General features: G+C 33.8%; 1 protein-coding gene across 1 annotated transcript in view; it reads right to left on the minus strand.

The window, feature by feature from the left end:
* Positions 1-18,015: 18,015 nt before the first annotated feature.
* Positions 18,016-21,745, minus strand: part of CHIP (carboxyl terminus of HSC70-interacting protein) — a 113,107-nt gene continuing 109,377 nt past the window's right edge. The window contains exons 5-8 of the mRNA XM_089417891.1: positions 19,774-19,907; positions 19,312-19,534; positions 19,086-19,196; positions 18,016-18,657 (exon numbers count right to left, since the gene is read on the minus strand). Coding sequence (XP_089274017.1) covers positions 18,532-18,657; positions 19,086-19,196; positions 19,312-19,534; positions 19,774-19,907 — 594 coding nt within the window. The 3' untranslated portion in view covers positions 18,016-18,531. The remainder of the gene's footprint in view (positions 18,658-19,085; positions 19,197-19,311; positions 19,535-19,773; positions 19,908-21,745) is intronic.

Raw genomic sequence — 21,745 nt, forward strand, 5'->3', positions numbered from 1 at the left:
TGTCATGCTCATATGAATTAATTGTTAAAGTATTTGTTGGTGTCCTGGTGTTTTTACACAATTAAAAGGAAGTTTTAAAATTCTTCCAATATTGATTCACCAAACCCCCTCCCCCTTCAATATTGTCTTGGCTTCTAACAAATTGGTGTCCTGATTCTATTGCCAAGTGGGTGCCTGGGCTTGTATAAAAGGATTGGTGTTCTTATTTGACAGGTTGGACCCTAAATTTTTTAAACGAGGATTGGTGCCCTCATCACTGCAATTTAAGTTAAAAATATACAAGTGATTTTTTTATTTTTAGTTCTTGTCTTGGCTTGGTTTATGTCTCAAATTCTTATAGATTTTTAAATTAGAAGAAATTTCAGCCTAAAATTGGCCTCCCAAGGAAAAATAATAAAATAATATAGTTATGAATTTTGGAGGGAGAATAAGAAAACTATTTTTTTTAATTGTGAACACACTTTTCTAATGTATCTTTGATTTTTATCAATATGGGTCTTCTCAAAAGTATGCATAATGGGTACCTGTTGGATGTAGAATTTAATTCTGCATCCAACTTGTGTATACACTTAAAATTTGAGTAAATCTATGAGGAGATAAGCCAAAAATAAAATTAAAAATAGTTTTCTTATTTTCTCTCCAAAATTTACATATACCTCTTTTTAAATTTAAAGGATTTTAATTTGTTTACATATTATGACATGGAAATTACATGAGAATTTCATGGCTCCTTTTAAGCTGAAATCTACTCTAATGAATAGAAAAAATAATAATTGGATGAAATATTGATTCACCCCCTCTCAGTATTTCTAATAATTATTAGTGACCATTTTATTAGTGGTTGTGTTTTTACTTTCAACTATTATTGACATTTCTAATAATTATTAGTGACCATTTTATTAGTGGTCGTGTTTTTACTTTCAACTATTATTGACACACTAAAAATATGCTCTAGAGATTTAGGTTCAAAGAAACATACTTCATGTTGGATTTTTTTAAGTTCCCATAAATAGGTCTAACAAATTATTCTCTGAAATATTTTGTATCATGAGACTTAACTTTTGGAATTGTTGAATGTGGTCTGTAACTAGACCTTGTTGTTCAAGATTTACTAAAATTGATTAAAAAATGTGTTGCTCGTAATATCACAATAATGTGCTATCAATTACTTTATAACAATGGACAAAGATATCACATAATCACGTTTCCTTTCACAAAGACATTGATACCATATATGTTGGTCTTGTTCTAAAAACTTGGATGAAACATTTACCATTTGTAAGGTTGCCACTTGGTGTAGATTAAAGTATTTATCCATCTGAAATACCAATGTTATAGGATCATTACCGTCAAATTTCGTCATATCGATCTTCAGAATGTAGTAGTTCCTTGGTGTTGATTTGAAGCTCTGATGATGCAGATCTTGGACTGAAAATTCATTATTATTGTTCAATGATTCAATTGTGCTCTCCAATTGTCATACAATATCTCCCATGGGTGATTGAGTTGCAACACGATGGTTCTCCTTATTTTCATGATCTCTTTGGATCTCAATATCCCTTTTAGAAAGCCTCTCCAAGAGAAGCTTTCCATGGAATTCATCATTTCTTCCATAATATCTCTTAAGTTTTTTTCTTGAAAACTTGATAGATCCATTTTTTTCAATATACTACCATCTGTTTCATTAAATTTCTTCTCTAATTGGGAATACTTAAATTTTAATTTTTCACTTTCTTCACGAGTCCAAGATGAGCCTTCAAGAGGTTTATTGGTGTAGTAGCTTTCTCTAGAAGCATGTTGAAAAATAACAATAGTGCTCTTCTTTATCACAACTTTCAGTCACTAAAAAAGGGTTGGATATTTTAATCAAGCGTCAGGTCACTTGTAAGTTAGTAACTAAACTTTTTCTTCATATATATCTAAGGTTTGATCCCATTGAATTTAAAAACTTTGGCCTATAATACTCTAATAAGCCTTATTAGAAATTCCACATGTTTGTCTAAAATTTGATGTATCGAGTGAAAGTTGTGATAACTTTCCCAAAACTTACTCATTTTTTGCCTCTTCTCATGAGAAAACTTATATAACATGCAATGTATCAAATTCTTCAAATATAATTCTAAAATTTGTGTTTGAGGTACTTTTATATATCATCTAAAACCCCTGAATATTTCACAATCTGAAAAGTCCAAGAAAATATAACAAAATCCCAAGTTGATATGTTTGAAATTGATTTTAGGATCCTTCACAAACACTAACTTCCACAAAGTATATATATGAAAGCACAACTAACAAACTTCTAAAATTTAAATCAGATGTTCCCTGATATTTTTCTTCAATACGATCCAAGTTTCACGGTCTCAAAACCTCCCAAGAAATAATAATAATAATAATAATAATTCAAGTTTAAAAAATCAACATGTCAAACTAACATCTTTGAAACTAATTTCAGGAATGCTCAAAAACCCCCCCTTCCATAGAGAATGTATCTAAAATTATAGCAAACCAAAATATGAAATTTGAACCAAATATTCATTGAGATTTTAGGGTTTGAAACCTCTTATAAAAAAGTTTTAGGGAAAGTGTTGAACTAACCTATTTGGATCTAATTTCAAGAGTATTCATAAATCCTAACTTCTTTAGAGCACATCTACAAAAATATAATGAACCAAGATTTGAAATTTAAACTAGATTTTATCCAAGATTTATCCACAATATTCTCTAGTTTTTGTTGTCTCAAACCTCCCGAAAAAAAAAAAAAAAAATTAGCGAATAAGTTTAGATAACATGTTTGAACCAGCAAAACCCTAGTATCATAAGCATTGATACCAAATGTTATGTACCTTGCATTTTAAAAGTAATAAGAAACCAATGATTATAATTATCTTTAAGGAGAAAACCTCATTTTACAATGAATACAATGTACAAGACAATATTTGATGATCTTAAGACTAGGCCTCCTTCGTATATATATATATATATATATATAATTTTTTATCGGCAAAAATGTCCTCCGTCAACATTAGGGGAGACCACCCGGTCGGGAACTTAAGGTAGCTCATTTTCCATTGAAGATGGTGGTTTTGACTCATTATGGGTCCATTTACTCTATCATCTAAAACTTAATCTAATCTAAATCTAATATAACCTAAAATAACCATTAATCTATTTACACCTATATTAGATCATGTTAGATTTCCCTTGCATCGATCTTTAAAGATGTAAGTTAAAGAAGTAAATCGACACAAAGGTTTGATCGAATTAAAGGTTTATCAAACCACAATTAAATGATGTGTTTGCCTATTTAAGATAGGACTTGATGTAGACTAAGATGCTAATGTAAAATTAATCTAAAACATGAAATCCTATCTCGAACTAGAATGGGATAGCCCTTTCTCAATCCAAGATAAAATTAAATAAAACAGGGGGAAGGACTAGTATAATTCATCATGTGATTTTGTATTAATTAAAGGAAGTAGTTTACATGAACTAATACAAGTGAAAACAAAATAACCCTACAAATGAATAATAAATAGTTGTCAGACACCACGGGAATACTTCAATGAATTAAAATTGATTTCGATCTCATTCTGCCCTGCAAAGATAGCTCTAACAAAGCTTCAACAACAAAATGTCAATGACATAGCAATAGTGCATAATATCGAAGAAACATAACACTGTTTAAAATAAAGATCAGAACCAAAAATGAAAATTTAATAGTGAGACAATTACCCTGAGTTCTGGTAATAGTACACAAGAACAAGAATTAATTAAATAGTGCCAAAGCTTATTACAAAATATGCACTCTGGGAGTAGCTCATACCCATCATCACATTGCCTGCAATAGTTCTAAGCAATGATAATAGATCCATAAACCCTCTGTTTTCTTTGTAAACGACCTTTTTGTACATAACAGTAGTACTATTGCACAAATCGAACAACTACAAAGAATCCCCCTTGAGTATATCGCGACCTCTCCTTATAAGATTGAACACAGGGGTACTTATACAAAATTTATAGAGCTAACAACAACAACTGAAACTGGAGGTTTTCTTCAGCAGGTCGAAAACAAATTGTTTTATTTGAATGCAGGGCAAATTTGGGAAATCGTTACATTAGTCAAACCAATTGACTCTATTGTTGGCCGAAGGATCCATTAGTTGTTATTGGTCATGGTATGTTATGGAGCTTGTTACAATAGTCGAGTTAATTTCGAACAGTTTGCCACATGGCATTGGGCCTTTAGAAGCATGGACTGAGCACGACATTATGTCATGTTACACAAATCATAGAGGAGATCAGAGCCTTATTATTAAACTTAACTAAAATAGCATTGAAAACAAATATGTAACATAAAACCCAAAAACCATTTAAATAGCGATTTTAATAAATATAGCAGCGACCCTTTATGCAAATGACAAGTGGCAGATGTTAATAGGTATCAGAGAAATGGATATCGAAACTTTTAAAATGAGACAAAACGAAATAGTTATGATATTGGGCGGCTCCAATATGGAGCAGATGTGATATCGTATTCAACTCCCTTTAATAACTTTATCGGGTCCATTATATTAGAGCTTTGTATCAAAGATTTGATATCGGGGGTTTTACAATTGTTACCATTTAAAAGTTTTGATATACAGGCAGACGCGGTATTCCGATTAGACCAACATTAATACACATATTAGGTCTGACTTATCAGAGGCTGGCAGATATCAGAGGTTGAAAGGAGTGACAGCTAATAAGAAGATCCGATATCGAAGTTATGATATGGATAGGAGGGGTTTATTGGAGAATAGGAGGTTTGGGAATATCGGAGATCAGAGGGATTGGCATATCGGAAATCAAAGATCGGAGGGATTGGCATATCAGAAGTCTGAGATCGGAGAAATATGATATCGGAACTTTTAAGAGGTGACAACAAAAACTCTGATATGAGAGATTCTCCAATATAAGGGAGCGAAGAAGGGACAGATATCAGCGATTTGGTTTATCACAAATTTCGCAATGTGACACATAACAAAATCTCTGATATGGGTATTTCTTCAATAGTGTTTTATTATATGCGTTGTGTGTTATTTGTGTTAGTTTTCACTTTATATTCATCGAACTTTGGTTATAAAGGTTTTCAAAAGAATACTCTGATAGCCTAAAGTTCTATTATTTGTTTATTAAAGAGTCATTGCCAAATGTTGTAACACAAGCATGATCTCGAAGGTTACTTTATTCATTAGTCTAAAATATTTAAAACAAAAATTTATTTACAAAGTTTATTAACAAACAAACTTAATCAAACTTAAACAAACTATGAAATAAAATAAGTGTAAATAAAAAGCAAATTAACCTTGAAATGAAGTAATCACACTCAAAGCCTACATACAATGCAAAAAATGGTCCCCATGTCTATTATGATAAAATAAAATGGGGGTGTTGTATTTTCACTACAACAGAAACCAAGAATAGAATTATAATAAAATGGGAACATGAAAAGTTCTAACCTACATAATAATGTAGCAATATAAATGTATTCACTCAATATCTAGGGATTAATAAGGGATTTTAGGGTTAACACGGGGCTTATATAGGACTTAACATAAAATGTTTTAGCACTATATTATGACATTTATTGTGTGTGCAAAATTCAAAATCTTTCATTATTATCTTTAACTCTCATCTTATAATTTTGTTGATTTTTAATGTACCTTGGACAAGTGGTTTCCCATGGGTTAGTCTCTACCTAGGAAAAAGTGTCCAAAATAATTATTTTCTAAGTGTGACTTTATAAAGCGAAAGTTACTTTATAAGTGGTAAAGTCAATGTTAAATTATAAAGTGAAAAGTGACTTTAGACAAAGTACAATGTGAGTACTTTATTTAATCGGTGAGTTAAAAAATAGAAAGTGAGAACTAAATGCACATTTATTCACATCCCTTGGTCTAAATGAATCTGCGCCACTAGATCTTAGGGTTGCCCAAAAGTCATTTAGGGAAACAAAAGGGGGAAAAGAAAAAAGAGATTGCATTCATTCTTCATGAACAAATTGGAGAAAGAAGGCTGAGAGCTAGAAAAAAGTTTTGAAGGAAAAATTTGTTGCAGTAAGCTAAAGGAGTGATTTCTAGGCAAAGTTGGGCACAGAAATCAAGGCATAGAATACACCAGAAGGTACAGTACGAACAACATTTAATGTTATGAATTGCATGCCACTCGAGAGAATTTTTTGAGAAAAAAATGAAAAATTTGTACAATCTATACAAAATCCATACTATACAATTCATACAATCTGTATCCGTACAGTACATATTTTCAGCTTCAAGTGGGCATGGAAATCAAAGCAAAGTAGGCACTATTTTCAAAGAGTTTTGGGCTGAAGAGTTAAGTTGTATTTTGTTGTTTGGTTTGTCTGCAAATGTATTTTTCCTGAACATGAAATATAAAGAAATTTGAAGAGCTCTCTAACAAGTTTTCCCCAGAGAAGATTGAAGGGATTTTGCCTGGGTCTAAGTTGACCAAAAATCAGTGTATTTTTATCTATTGTTGGTCTATTTATGTCCATAATTATTTTCAACATGCGTTGACAGTCCCATGTGTTTTAATCTAAAAATTTCATTTCCAGAATTCTATATGTTGAATGTATGTTTATGAGAAAAAGAATTTAACTGAATGGGAGTGATAAGGGGAAATTAAAACTGGGTGGGGATTGCAAGAAACTTTTTAGTCATCAAATTTCAACAAATTCCATTTCAACCTAACAACTTTACATCAATCTACCATACATGGAAGGTAACATCAACAGAAAATATAGATTAACATTCACTAGAAAACTCTTATAACATAATACGACGTGACATAATTTTATTATTTTATAATTTCCACCAAAGATCCCTCTTAATCCTCAAATTTCCTAACCTTTGCACTTTGAACTTATAATCACCAAAATCAACTATAATTGCAAAAAGTTGTAAATTGTTGTTGTAAAGCTTGTTGAAAGATTTCAAGTACCTTGTCATATTTGATATTGGAAAACCATGCTCAAGGTTGATGAGGGGTTGTATTTATATGGTACCGTAACTATATTGAGAACAAATTTGAGAAATATATTATCATTAGGCTCTTGCATCAACTAAGCATTTATATCAACAAAACATAATGACCTTTTACATTCTCAACTGATGTGTGCTAATGTCGAGTACAATGAGATCTCAACACTTCTAATGTGGCGACTTCATAACCTTAATACAAACTAACTTGTGTTAAGGTGTAGGAGAAAAAGCTTAGACTCATCTAATGTGGATATTTTACTTATGCATACTAAGATGGATAAATGAAAAGTCACCCATAACTTTTTAATAGCTAAAAAAAAGGAAGCAATATAGAGTTTTGACTTGCATATAATGAAATGAATAGAGAAAAGGTTATTTATAATGTAAAGCAAAAATCACTTAAATATACATTCTAAACAACTTTATCAAAATGTCACTTCAAAATTCTGGAAAAAAATGAGGTGAATTTATGTTTCAATACGTTTAACAATTTTTCACTTAGTTACTCTTGAAACTAAATTCACATCACATAATCAATCATCCACAACGTATGAACATAGAGATCAAAGTGTAAATCAAAATTTGAAGAACCACTTGTAAACAATCTCCATTTCATTACAACCATTTGTGAAGGCACCAATTCTCTATAATCATCAACTTACAACTTTCGTAGGCACCCTCCCACAAGAGATTTCAGTGTCCTAGCTGAGTTCCAACTCAACGACTTTGTAGGCACCAGCCTACAAGAGGCTCAAATCTCCTCAACTGAACACCAACTCATCTATTTGTAGGCACCAACCTACTTCAATTTGTTCCTTGGACTTGTCAACAACAATTCTTAGTTCACTACAAATTCACTTTCTGCAGCGGACTATCCTCACACCAAGCCACTCCTAGATTTGCTCCTTCAAACTTGATCATAACCACTTGTCATGTTCTTTTTCCTTTTCCTAGTTCTTGAGTCCAACCATTTAAGCTTCACTCCACATCTAAGGTCACTATATCTACTGACTTTGTAGCACTTTCCCAAACTCAGAATATTTGAAGCTTCTCTAAAGCATTGCCCCATATCCTCTTACTAATCCACACAGTGGTATGTGACGTAAGGATAGGCCTCATTGTTGACTTCAAGAGCTCAACCTTGTTTATCTCTAAGATAAATAACACAAAAACCACTACATACATTCATAAACTACCCTCTTCTACTCTTTAAAAACTTTGACCAAAGTGAGTTCTACTATGTTTGCCACTAAAATGCCATTGTTTTGAGCACTTGGGGTTACCAACCTATCCTTTGTAGATTGGGCCTACTCCAAAACATAGTAAACACATATTTTGCAATCATAAGAACCATGTCTATTTGCAACCTTTAAACACAAGAAACTTACAAAGATAACTCAGAAATCATTGTCATGATCCTTATCTACTTCTTGTTCAAAGAATAACTAAAAAATTAGGCTCGACTGACTTCACAAAATACAACAATTCAGTCTATCCACTTGGCAAGTTTATACGTAACACTTGCCAATCTTTCTCAACTTTGTATTCCTCAATTCAATGTTGTCACCCTTAGGCTCAACCTTGTCTCCTTTAGTAATGCCATGTTCTCCTTTAGTGCAGCCTCCAAACCAGCCTGAAACTCGACTTAGAATAGACCTAAAACTCAACCTAGAACAGCCCTGAAACTTAGACCAAAACAACCTAAAATCAATCTCCTTAACAGACCCTAAACTCAGTCTCCTTATGTTATGAAACCAACTCACAAAAAGATAGAAAAGAGAGATCCACGCCTTATAATTCAGCCTCTTCAAGGGGGCAACCTCCTTTACATTACATAAATTAACAATTCTTGGATGATTCAAATGACAAAACCTCCTTTCTATATATAGGAGTCTAAGGAGTCACAATATAATCCAGCCGACCTAACAATAATAATATAAAGCCACAAAAATAACAATAGAGGAATTCTATGGGCACATTAATAACAATATGGGGGCAATGGGGGCACAACAATATAAATAAGGGGTATAACTACAATAGTAATGGGGTAATCACTAGTATTATAGGGACCCAACATGCTCCTCTCCTTCAAAAAAGTGTTGTCCTCAACGCTTGAGTAGTTCTGGATATTTCTGCATAAAATTCTCATCCTCCCATGTGGAATCTTCAGCGGATAAGTTCTTCCACTTGATAAGGTACTCTGAAATTGATCGATTTCGTAGCTGTCGAGTTCTTGTTTCTATAACTGCTTCCGGTTCCAATTTAATTTTTCCTTCCTCGTCAAGTTCTGGCAATATTGTTTGAACTGGCAGCTTCTCGCCTATAACCTTCTTTAAGCATGAAACATGGAAAACTGGGTGCAATCGAGAAGCTGCAGGAAGCTCCAATTTGTATGTCATAGTACCAATCTTTTGCAACACCTTGTACGGACCATAATACTTTGGTGATAATTTATTATCCTTTTTAGCTTGCTTGAGGGACATTTGCTTATATGGTTGTAGCCGTAGGAATACCCAATCACCTACATCAAAACTTCTTTCACTGCGATGTTGATCTGCCTGTTGTTTCATTCTATTCTGTGCCAACACGAGGTTATCCTTTAAGAGTTGGAGGACTTGTTGTTGATGTTCGATGTGATGTTCCACTGCCTGAACCTTAGAATTTTCTCTTAAATATGATGTGATGGATGGTGGTTGATACCCATAAAGTGCCATAAATGGGGTCATTTTTGTTGCTGTATGAAAGGAAGTGTTATACCACCATTCAGTCAGAGGCAACCATTTGACCCATTGTGTCTGTTTATCAGATACAAAGCAACGAAGATATCCTTCCAAACATTTGTTTACTATCTCAGTTTGCCCATCAGATTGAGGATGATAAGATGAGCTATGAGCTAACTGAGTACCAAGACAAGAAAATAATTTTGTCCAAAAATTTCCAGTGAAAATGGGATCTCTGTCACTTACAATAATCTTTGGGTTTCCATGTAGCTTTTGAATTGTTTCCATAAATGCAGTAGAAACTGTACTGGCTTTAAATGGATGTGATAATGCACAAAAGTGTGCATACTTGGTAAGTCTGTCAACTACCACCATGATGACACTCTTTCCCTCAGACTTGGGTAAACCTGTGATAAAATCCATTGATACCTCCTCCCAACGTTGGCTTGGAATGGATAAAGGTTGTAATAGACCCGGTGTCTTAATTGTTTCAACTTTATTTTGTTGGCAAACCAAACATTCTGCCACAAACTTTTGAATATCTGATTTAAGGCCATCCCAAAAAAATTCCTTCTTAACCCTGTGGTAAGTTTTTAAAAATCTTGAGTGCCCTCCTAAGGGAGAAGTGTGCAATTCCATAAGAATCTTTTGTTTTAGCTGGGAATTCTTACAGAGGTATAAGCGATCTTTGTACCATAACGAATCATTTTTCCAGCTAAATGTATCAGACGTACTGGAATCTTGTTGTAGCTTTCGAATAAGTGCCCACACTTCTTCGTCATTCTTCCATTCCTCCCTTGCTTCATTTATCCAATCTGGTTGGATGATAGAAATAGCGCACAACAATGCTTCCACATCCTCATCCTTTCTTGAGAGTGCATCTGCCACCACATTTTGCTTCCCTTTTTTGTAGATGATTTCAAAGTCATAACCCAACATCTTTGTGACCCACTTTTGTTGCTCTTCAGAGGATAATCTTTGTTCTAAAAAGTATTTAAGGCTATCATGATCCGTTTTTACCTTGAAGTGTCTTCCCATTAGGTAGGGTCGCCATTTCTTAAGTGCATGGAGTATTGCCAACATTTCCTTCTCATAAATAGCTTTTCTTAGAAACTTTCCCTTGATTGGACGACTTTCAAAAGCAATGGGTCTTTCATCTTGCATTAGAACAGCACCAATTCCATTTCCTGAAGCATCACATTCCACAATAAAGGTTTTTGTGAAGTCTGGTGTAGCTAAGACCGGTGCTTGGCACATTGCCTCTTTAAGATGTTCAAAGGCCTTTGTTGCTTCCGGAGTCCATGAAAATGCATCTTTCTTCAATAATGTTGTTAGAGGTGTTGCTATTCTCCCATAATTCTTAACAAACTTGCGATAATACCCTGTCAACCCAAGAAATCCGCGCAAATGCTTTATGGATGTGGGGATTTTCCATTCCTTAATGGCTTTAATTTTGCTAGGGTCTACCTTAACTCCTTCATGAGATACAATATGACCCAAATATTCCACCTCCTGGACTCCAAAAAAACATTTGGATCTTTTGGCATATAATTGTTTCTCCTCCAATAGTTGTAGCACCCTGTCAACATGTTCAACATGATCCTTCCAAGACTTGTTGTAGATAAGTATATCATCAAAAAATACTAACACAAATTTTCTAAGGAATGGTTTGAAAATTGAATTCATCAAACCTTGAAATGTTGAAGGTGCATTGGTAAGGCCAAAAGGCATGACCAAAAATTCATAATGACCCTCATGAGTTCTAAATGTCGTTTTTGGAATGTCTTCAATCTTCATTCTGATTTGATGATATCCTGAACGAAGATCCAACTTGGTGAAGTAAATTGATCCATGCAATTCATCCAGTAATTCATCAATGACAGGAATGGGGAACTTATCTTTAATAGTGAGCTTGTTGAGCTCCCTATAATCCGGACACATGCGCCATGATCCATCCTTCTTGTGCACCAATACTACTGGAGCTGAGAAAGAACTTTGACTCGGTTGAATTATACCAGCCTCTAGCATTTCTACAACTATACGTTCAATTTCACTTTTTTGGACATAGGGATATCTGTACGGCCTGATGTTTGGAGGAACACTTCCTGGAATCAGATGAAGCATGATCATGATCACGCATAGGTGGGAGACCTTTGGGAGTCTCAAATACCTTGGAATGATTGTCCAGGACTTTTTGGAGATCTGGAGAAATAGATGATTCTAATGTGGAAACATCTAGCGAACATAATTGTGCAATTACACCCCTTTGCTCCTTTTTTAGAAGCTTTGTCATACCATTAGAGCTGATTATCTTTCCTGGTTTCCCTGCAATACCCCTTAATTCAACTTCCTTTCCTTCCGTAGAAAATTTGATGAAAAGTTCTTGAAAATTAAAAGCTATTGTACCCAAGGATTGTAGCCATTGGACTCCTAGTACAACATCAACACCTCCCATTGGAATGGAAAGCATTGGGCTAGTCAATACATATTCTCCCATGGATAGCTTGATATTATGGCACTTTCCAGAGCAATTTATTGTTCCTCCATTTGCAATCATCACTTGACACTCTGGTGCTGGATATAGGAAGCAATTCAATTCTTTTGCTACCCTACAATGAATAAAATTGTGGGTGCTCCCTGAATCAATCAACACTATTACCTTTTTCTTCTTGATTTGTCCTTCTATCTTGATGGTTTGAGGAGTGGTAATTCCTGCCAATGCATTACAAGATATGGTCGGATTTATTTGTTCTTCATCTAGGCTTTGTTCCTGGATTATATCTTCTTTTGACCTTTCTTGCTCATTTTCTTCTTCCTCTTCACAATCTATGTAGAATAGTTTCTTCTCAGCACACTTATGACCTTTAGTGTATTTGCTATCACAACTATAACAAAGCCCTTTTGCTCTTTTTTCTTCCAATTGTTGTGGTGTCAACCTTATAGGTTGTGGAAGACTAAGGGCAACTGCACTTCCGTCTTTATAGTTGTGAGTGGTATGCTTCCTGGTTGCCATAATTTTGCTTTCCATTTTTCTTGCTAACCTGAATGCCTTCTCTAATGAATCAGGTTCCCAAAGTCAAACATCATGTTGGATATTATCCTTTAAAGACCCAATGAACACATCAATCCTATGCTCCTCTGGAATATCTTTTACCCTTATGTTCAATTTTTGGAACTCCTCAATGTGCTCCATTATTGAACCCTTTTGTTTGAGACTTATCAATTGGCTAAAAAAAGTGTTGCTTTTTGTATCCTCATAATGTGCTATCAATTCTTCCGTAAAAATTGCCCAAGTGATAAATTGTTTACGAGAGCAAAGCCATTGATACCATACAAACTGATTTGGTTCCAAATATAAAGTTGTCATACGTACCTTTTGTGTGTTTTGCACATTATTGAGATCGAAGAACTGCTCCATCTGTAATATCCATGTGGCGGGATCCTTGCCATCAAACTTCCTCATATTGATTTTTGGAATATGGTGGGTCTTCAATCCAACATTAGAGTCTATGGAATCATGATTAACATTTTTTTTGTTCACATCATGAGTTTCCTTTACAACCTTTTCACCATTAGTAAGTATTTCTTGTAGAAAATTTGTCAAATCTGTCTTCAAATCTGCCATGTTTGTCTTCAAATTTGTCCTCAAATCTACCTTCAGATCATCCATCTTAGCTTCCATGCCCTTTATCTTAGATTCCACGCCATTTATCTTAGCATCTGTTAGCTTTTGTGAGCGTGACATTTGTTGCACTTGTTCTTGTAATTTTGATATATCATGTAACATTTCTTCTTCTTCTTCATGAGTCATGCTAGAGTTTTCAGGTTCCTTACTAGGTGTTTGCATTTTCTTTCCTCGGGGCATCAGTTACCGATAATAATGCTTTACTATGCCCTTTGAATTCCTTCAAACCAAGCTTATGCAAAAATTTAAAAAAAAAAACTACACATTTTTCTTTGTAGAAGCCTGATATTGAATCTGATGTATCTCTGTAATTTCGAATCATCCAGTTCTGAAATTGTGACCTGTAGTAGCCTTCTATGTCCTCTTTTCAATGCCACTAGTCTGATCCAAATTGGATTCTCCAAGAAAGGGTTATGCACAATCTCCCGCAGTGACCTGATTATAGACTAGTTCAGTAGAGCGAACTTGTATGAGGTGCCACGTGTCACTGTTTCAACCTTTGACTCTGAAAAACATATAAAAGAAAACTATAGTCCATCCTCTTTATGTACCTTCTTACGAAATTTCAATCCGATGCTCATAAAGAAAGTTATGACGATTTTCCCCAGGTCACCTGTTTTGCGTGTAATTCAAGAGTCTGCAAAAAGACCAACTTTCTCAGATCATATCTCCGAAAATATCGCGCGAAAAGCTCTGAAATTCGGACCCAAGGTTCAGCGCGTTTTCTTCTCAAATGGGTTTTTTTGCGACTTCTGAAACGTCACAGAAAAAAAAGTTATAGCGAAAATGCCACGATGACTTGTTTGGAGCAGCGAAACCCTAGAATCCAAAGCTCTGATACCAAATGTTATGAAACCAGCTCACAAAAAGATAGAAAAGAGAAATCCACGCCTTATAATTCAGCCTCTTCAAGGGGTCAACATCCTTTACATTACATAAATTAACAATTATTGGATGATTCAAATGACAAAACCTTCTTTCTATATATAGGAGCCTAAGGAGTCACAATATAATCCAGCCGACCTAACAATAATAATATAAAACCACAAAAATAACAATAGAGGAATTCTATGGGCACATTAATAACAATATGGGGGCAATGGGGGCACAACAATATAAATAAGGGGTATAACTACAATAGTAATGGGGTAATCACTAGTATTATAGGGACCCAACACCTTAACAGCAAAAATTGGCCCTCAAACCTAACCCACAAACCTTCCCAACTATGCCAAAAACCTTTAACATAGAGTTGTTGCAACTCTACTTCCTTTGGTTCACCCTTAGCTCAATTTGCCACTTCTTTCCTCATCTCGACCTTATTTCAGAGTTCTTTGTTGCCTCAAATAAGACCGAAATCAACTTGAGCGAATAACCTCAATGACTCCTCAACGTCTATATATAAGACAATTGACCCCACAAACAGTGCTAACTTGTCCATGACTGGACCAACTTGTGCTTGGCAAGGTAATAAATGAATAACTTCAAAAATTCATATCTCCCCAATCATGAGGAGTTAAGCCACATATTGTCAGAAAGATAACAGAATGTACTATTTGACTATGTAATCTTCTCCTTCAATTAGACAACGTTTGACATCAATAATAATCATTTTCACAACACACAAAAAAACTCTATTTTCTAAACAACTTCGTCGAAATATCATTTCAAAAATTCTCATTGCCTAGTATATAATACTCCAATTTATACACAAAAATATATTAAAACTCCCCATTCTTTGAGTTGCATTATTTTAATTCCAAAACATACAATAATATCAAATTGAATATAGCAAACAGCCCAAATATTAAATTACAAAATAGAAGACAATCTACTAAATTTTAAAACTAAAACTGAACATCATTACAAGATAACAATCTCAACAAGATCATAACTATCACATTTATTTGGCACGTTAACCGCTAGTATAAGCATGTATGATACAAGCTCTTTGGATTTGCAAGGTGCAAATGGTCAAAGCAACAATCAACAAACAAACATGCAAGTGTACAGGTAAAGTAATGTAATTTTGACATAAAATGTGCACATAAACCAAGATCACAATGCTGCACTCTTATATTCTAACTTGTATTAGAATATGTCACACCTAAATTACAAGGATACGCACAACTGAAGTAGGTGACTAAGTGTATTTTACTTTTAGTGCATGTTTGGATTCATTATGTCATTCTATCCGTAGATATCAGTTATAGTAGTAGACAACTAAAATACCAACGTATTTATGATAGACACATAAGTTTAAAAGTCAGAATAAACAAACAATTAGAAACTATAAATAAACTAATTAATATTTGAAAATCGCCATTGAATGAAAGTGTCATTTTATTTAATGCAGTTTATAAATTATCAACACTTCAATGTGGTTTCTTTCAAAGTTGGTACCAAAAGCTTAAACTTATGTATGATAGTCTTTTTCACCTAGAAAAATATAATATGCAAGGATTGCATTCATGCATGTCATTCCCATTCTGCCGTGCATATTGCCTTGCTTAACAAATCCAGCTACGTTGTTAGAAAATCTTCGGCAAAATCACATAATCAATCTTTTGTCGACGCGTTTCGAACCAGCCAGTGTGGTTCATCGTCAGGACAAGCAGCGGATTAGCGAGCATTCGGCGGACTTAAGGCATGGTAGGACCAAGTCCTCAGCCCTGGCTGAGCATGCGGGGAAGACTATGCATCATGTATGTATAGAAGAGGCTCAAGTCATTGCAAAAGTAGCCCATTTTCACCATCGCAAGTTTAGAGAGGCCCTGGAGATTGAGAAAAGGCCGAACAATCTTAATAGGGATGATGGCTGGAAGATTAGCAGTTGTTGGGTCCCAGCCTTGTCTTCCTAGCCTCCTCATTCCCCTTTTGTTAGGTCCTAGGGTCTCTGTCCTCCATCTCCATTGGTGTGTTTCTGGTGGATTAATCCTATTAGTAAGGAGTGTATGGATTTTGAATTAATTTCTAGCAATTTCGGGCTTATCCCGTTTAATTCTATGGGGTATTTTCCTTTAGATTAGATTTTTATCTTCTTTTTTGCATTTTATTTATTTCTCCCATTCCTTTTGAATTTCCCTTTAACTAATTGCTTTTATATTGGATTATTAATAATAATCTATTTACCTAAGTGGCATAGATATCTTTTTAGTGAATTAATATTACTTAAATATGAATTATAGAAAGTGATATAGTTGGAAAATGACCTTTATGTCAAATAATAAATAAGAAAAAATTATTATATTTTATGTATAATAATTTGGTTTTATTATATGATATACCTATAATAGTGAGTGAGTTTAAGTTAGTTATATTTGTTGGATATTCTATTATTAATAAATATATTCTTTAAGTATGGTAATTACCTAATGTTACTAATTAATATAGATTAAACAAGAATATTAAATTAAAAATTGGAATTATACATAATATAGATTATTTAACATAAATTATTATTTTTATTTTTTACCATTAGCTTTAAGCAATTAATATTAGATTAATACACAATTTACCTATATTCTATTATTAATAAACATACTTTAATTAGGTATTACCTAATTTAACTTAATAATAAAGAATACTATTTTAGAAATATTGTAATTATAAATTATATAGATTATTTAATAAACATAAATTATTTAGAATGGGCCAATTTGATTTAATTAATTAAAATAATATATTAGAGTTCACCTTTGGACCATTAGCTTTAAACAATTAATTAATACACAATTTTCTATTATACTTTAATTATGTATTTACCTAATGTAACTAAATATTAAAGATTTGTCAAGAATACTAATTTTATAAACTTTGGGATTATATATTATATAGATCTTTTAATAAACATAAATTATTTTTTGGCTAATTTGACATAATTAATTAAAATAATACAATAAGGGTTATCTTTGGACCTTAGATTTAAACAATTATTATTAAATTAATACACAATTTACTATATTCTATTATTAATAAACTTATTCTTTAATTATGAATTTACCTATTGTAACTAAATATTATAGATTTAACAAGAATACTAATTTAATAATACTTGAATTACCAATTATATAGATGATTTTATTACAGTAACAAAGGTAATCCCTTAATATATAAACTATTATAAATAAATTATTTGTTTTAGCGGTTTTTAAGAATATTAATAATATAATTGTGGTAAATAATATAATTGTGGTTTGACTTGGACCTTTGGTCAAAATTAGCCGTTGACATTATAGCCGTTGGAATCTCTGCATACTGTATTTATACCAGCTTAACCAGATTAGTCTTCAACTTGTCCTGACGATGAACCACACTGGCTGGTTCGAAACGTGTCGACAAAAGATTGATTATGTGATTTTGCCGAAAATTTTCTAACAATGTTATGGATCACAGAAGTCTAAATTCCTTAATAAAATCCAGCTACGTCTATCATTTTTTCCAAAAGTAGGTATTTCATCGTTGAAAGCCTGTTAGACTCACACATCAACAACAGGAAATGTGGATGGCAATTCTATATTCCAACCCACCACGATGTAGGAATAGAGTAAATAATTAACGAACAAACGACTGCCATTTCATTACCGTATATATTATAGATAACGCTCCAAAGCCAAGAAAATAACTTGAACATTGGATATTCCAAGCCTGAAGCATGCCAACCCGATAAATTGACAAATGACCAGTTTAATCAGCCTTATAGACAATTGTTTATAAAATTAAATAATATGCTGACGACTGCTCAATGCTACACTCCGAGCTCGACCAAAAATTGGACAAGATATACTATTGATTACTTGCCTATCGAACTGCTGTACATATGGATCAAAGAATTCATTCGTTATTGTACGACGGACTGGAGCGCTGATGGATATTATCTACATCTTTGTGATGAAAATCAAAACCTCGGGTGGTGAACCCATATCAGTGTATCAATAAACCAATATAATTTAAACACCATAATACCACTCGATTGGTTGAAGAACATCTAACATAACATATTTTATAACGCCAACTCCAAACCTCTGATTCATGCTCCCAAAGAAGTCAACATTATTATACAAGGAAGTCTCCAGATGTTTTAGTTTCATATCATTTTGTAAGCCCAGCCATGCTTGCCTAAAAAGTCTTGAACAGCTTCCTTAATAGCCAAATTCGGGGCCAATTGCTCAGCTTTAAGTGGCTCCCGTGTAATTGGATCAAAGTTGCCAACCTGCAAGGAGAACTCTTCCAAAACAATAAAGACACCGTGAAAGCAGCGGCAACTTTCAAAATATAATTGGAACCAATAATAGTTGAAGGAATGACTACTACATTAAAAATAAAATAAAAACACGTAGTCTTAAACGTTCAATGTTTTGGACCTTTTCTGGACCAGTTTTGCCCAAAATCCAGCTAGAAATTTAAAAGGATAGTGGGAATTGCAGATTTCAGTTGTAGAGATTGTATAATCTGAAGACCCTAAGGGTTTTTGAGGGCGTTGGATTGATTTATGCATCAAAAATGTGACTTAAGCAATGTGAAATTGTGATTTCACCAACAATTGTGTTGCCAGATTCCAATGATGATTGCCAGAAAAAAGTCCAACACAAAACATTTAGACTTGTCTCATTAAAAAATATTAAAAACAATCTCAATTACCTTCCGTAGATGTTCCAAAATAACTGCTCTCTCATATGTAACTCCACTTGGAGTTACCACTGGATCCCGAAAGATGTCCAATGTAATTTTGCAACACAGATATTCAGGTACCTACATCAATAAGTCGTAAAGATGTAATGTCACACTAGCCAGTATCTAATAGTTCTTAATCTAAAGGCTCGTGTTTGTTTTCCCACATATTTAGAATTTAGTTTCACATTCTTACCTCACTAGGAATATCTGCCTCCGCTGCTTTGTCAAACACGTCAGAGAGTAATTTCATTCGTTCCTTTTGAGTAATTTCTGACTCCACTTCCAGAGAGTTTTCACAGCTTTCAGATTTTCCTTCCAAATCATTTGATTCTCTACCATCACTCTGTGTGCTTGCTGTAACCCCATTATCGGATGTACTTTCTAATTCGTGCTGCAGAGCCCTTTCACAAATTGCTCTGTAATATGAAACCCCAATGTTATGACGATCAGTTATCTATAAATTATGAATCAGAAGCCACCATACCTATGTGCAGGTAGTGAGTTCAGTTCTATTATTGTTGTATTTTAGAGTCCTATTAACCTATTTTGGCCATTTCTGAATTTTAATATTAATTCATCTCTCCCAAAGTATAGGTAGGCAAACAAAATGAAAGCACGTAGTAGAAAATAGACCTCAAAGGTGTTTCAAAGATACCTTAACTCTCGTTGTTTTTGTAGACGAAGGCGTGAAGTAGACTCCCACTCTAAATATCTTGCTTTTGCAAGTTCCTGCCAGATCTCCTCCACCATATAACTTGATGGATTTGCCCCTCTCCCAAGCTCCAAAGCCTAATCAGATTCAAAGTCAATACATTTCCAGCCATAATCCAAAAGAGCACCTAACCGCAGGAAGCGTTTACAAAAACCAACAAGAGCTTACACAGTTTAAAAAAAATATATGAAGGAAAATCAGTTTCTTAAAAATCATAATTGCAAACTAAGACCACGATAAATATATAACCTTTATTCAAGATGTATACGTTCAGTAAGGGTATACAAAAACCAATGAGTTTACATATTTAAAAAACAATATGAAGGAAATTATATTTCTTAAAATCTATTAATGAGTATATAACCAGCAGTTTACTTTGATGTGTGTGTGTAAAGAGAGAAAGAGAGAGAGAGAAGGGCTTTTGCAGATAACTAGAATTAAAAGAGGCATACAAAGAAGGAAGATATCGTCAACAAGGTAAGTCCATCCCACTCTAATATTTCCTTTTTAAAAGTCGCAGGGCACAATGGAAGTCCTAGTTGTGCCCCTACTAGGTCCAAGTCACATCAGCCCACTCCAAGCCCCTTCTGGAGGGGGATCCAATGTTGCACAAAGCGGGGACAAAACGGGGACGTTTTTTGGAAGCGGGAACATGGAAGCGTCATTTTCCAAAAATCTAGGAAGCGTAGTGTCTACGGAAGCGTCTGCTATATATATATATATATATAAGCGTCTGCTATATATATATATATATATATATATATATATATTCTTTTGCATTTATACTCAAAACAAACATCCCAAATACCAAATTAGTTGTAGACAACATGAAAACATGCATATTTTTGCATAAATCAAGATAGATATGGCATCCATGATTCCATTGTAGTTACTAGTATGTACATCAATGATTAATTATTCAAACATCAACTATCTATATTCTAGCAATTACAAACATACATCAAATTTTTAAGCATATTATAAAACATAAAACATTTAAGCATATTATAAAACATAAAACATAGAGCATATTATGATTTATCTAGCAAGTGAGCAACTGTCAACATTTGTCATGTCCAAAATTCAAATAATAATGTTTACAAAATATGTCACTTGGTCACCGCCAAGACAAAAATAGTTCAAATTCACAAGCCTACAAGTCTAACGATTAATCTATGACAAAAGTAGTAAATTGTGAATATATCTGCTAATCTCTCCTCCTTCCACCACGAAGAGAACATGGCAGCGGGCCTCCACGTGGTGGCAATGAAGAAGATGCTTCCTATGGAAGTTGTGGCACTGAAACTGATGAAGACGAACCCCCTTCTGTTGGTGTTGAACCATGGAACCTAGGAACAAAGGGACCAGATGGGGTGGCATCTCAACACGATCATCATCATCCTGGAATCGCTCAAAAAATTCATACAAAAAAAAACACTAGTTAACAAAAAAAATTAAAAACATGAATTAGAGAAATGTTGTAAAAGGAAAATTCATACCACAATGGACATACCTAGATAAGAGCATCCTCTAATTGCTCTAATCACAACACTCCATCCTCCAAATTGGGCTCTTCTGGATTCTTGTCCCAAATCTTAAGGTCTTTATTAGTCTTTGCATCATCACAATAATGGGACAACAATCGCAAGTTGTAATGAACATAAACCAAGCTCTCTCCCCGGTCTAAACTCAACCTATTCCTTTTAAGATTGTGGATGAAAGAATAAGAGCTCCAACACGTCTCTGCAAAAGAAGTATTTACCACCTGTGATAGCACCCGCAATGCCAAAGTCTGTAGAAGTGGAGTAGCCCCTCCATGCATGTTCCACCACTCAAGAGAAGAAAAAGTCTCTCGATCTCTAATTGCATGCATGCTCCCAAATGGACCAGTCTTAAGTGTATAGTTGCTCAACTG

The sequence above is a fragment of the Pinus tabuliformis genome, chromosome 3_2, assembly GCF_031772625.1.
Source record: "Pinus tabuliformis cultivar Carrire ecotype Pingquan chromosome 3_2, CPIR1, whole genome shotgun sequence".
NCBI classification, from domain to species: Eukaryota; Viridiplantae; Streptophyta; class Pinopsida; order Pinales; family Pinaceae; genus Pinus; species Pinus tabuliformis.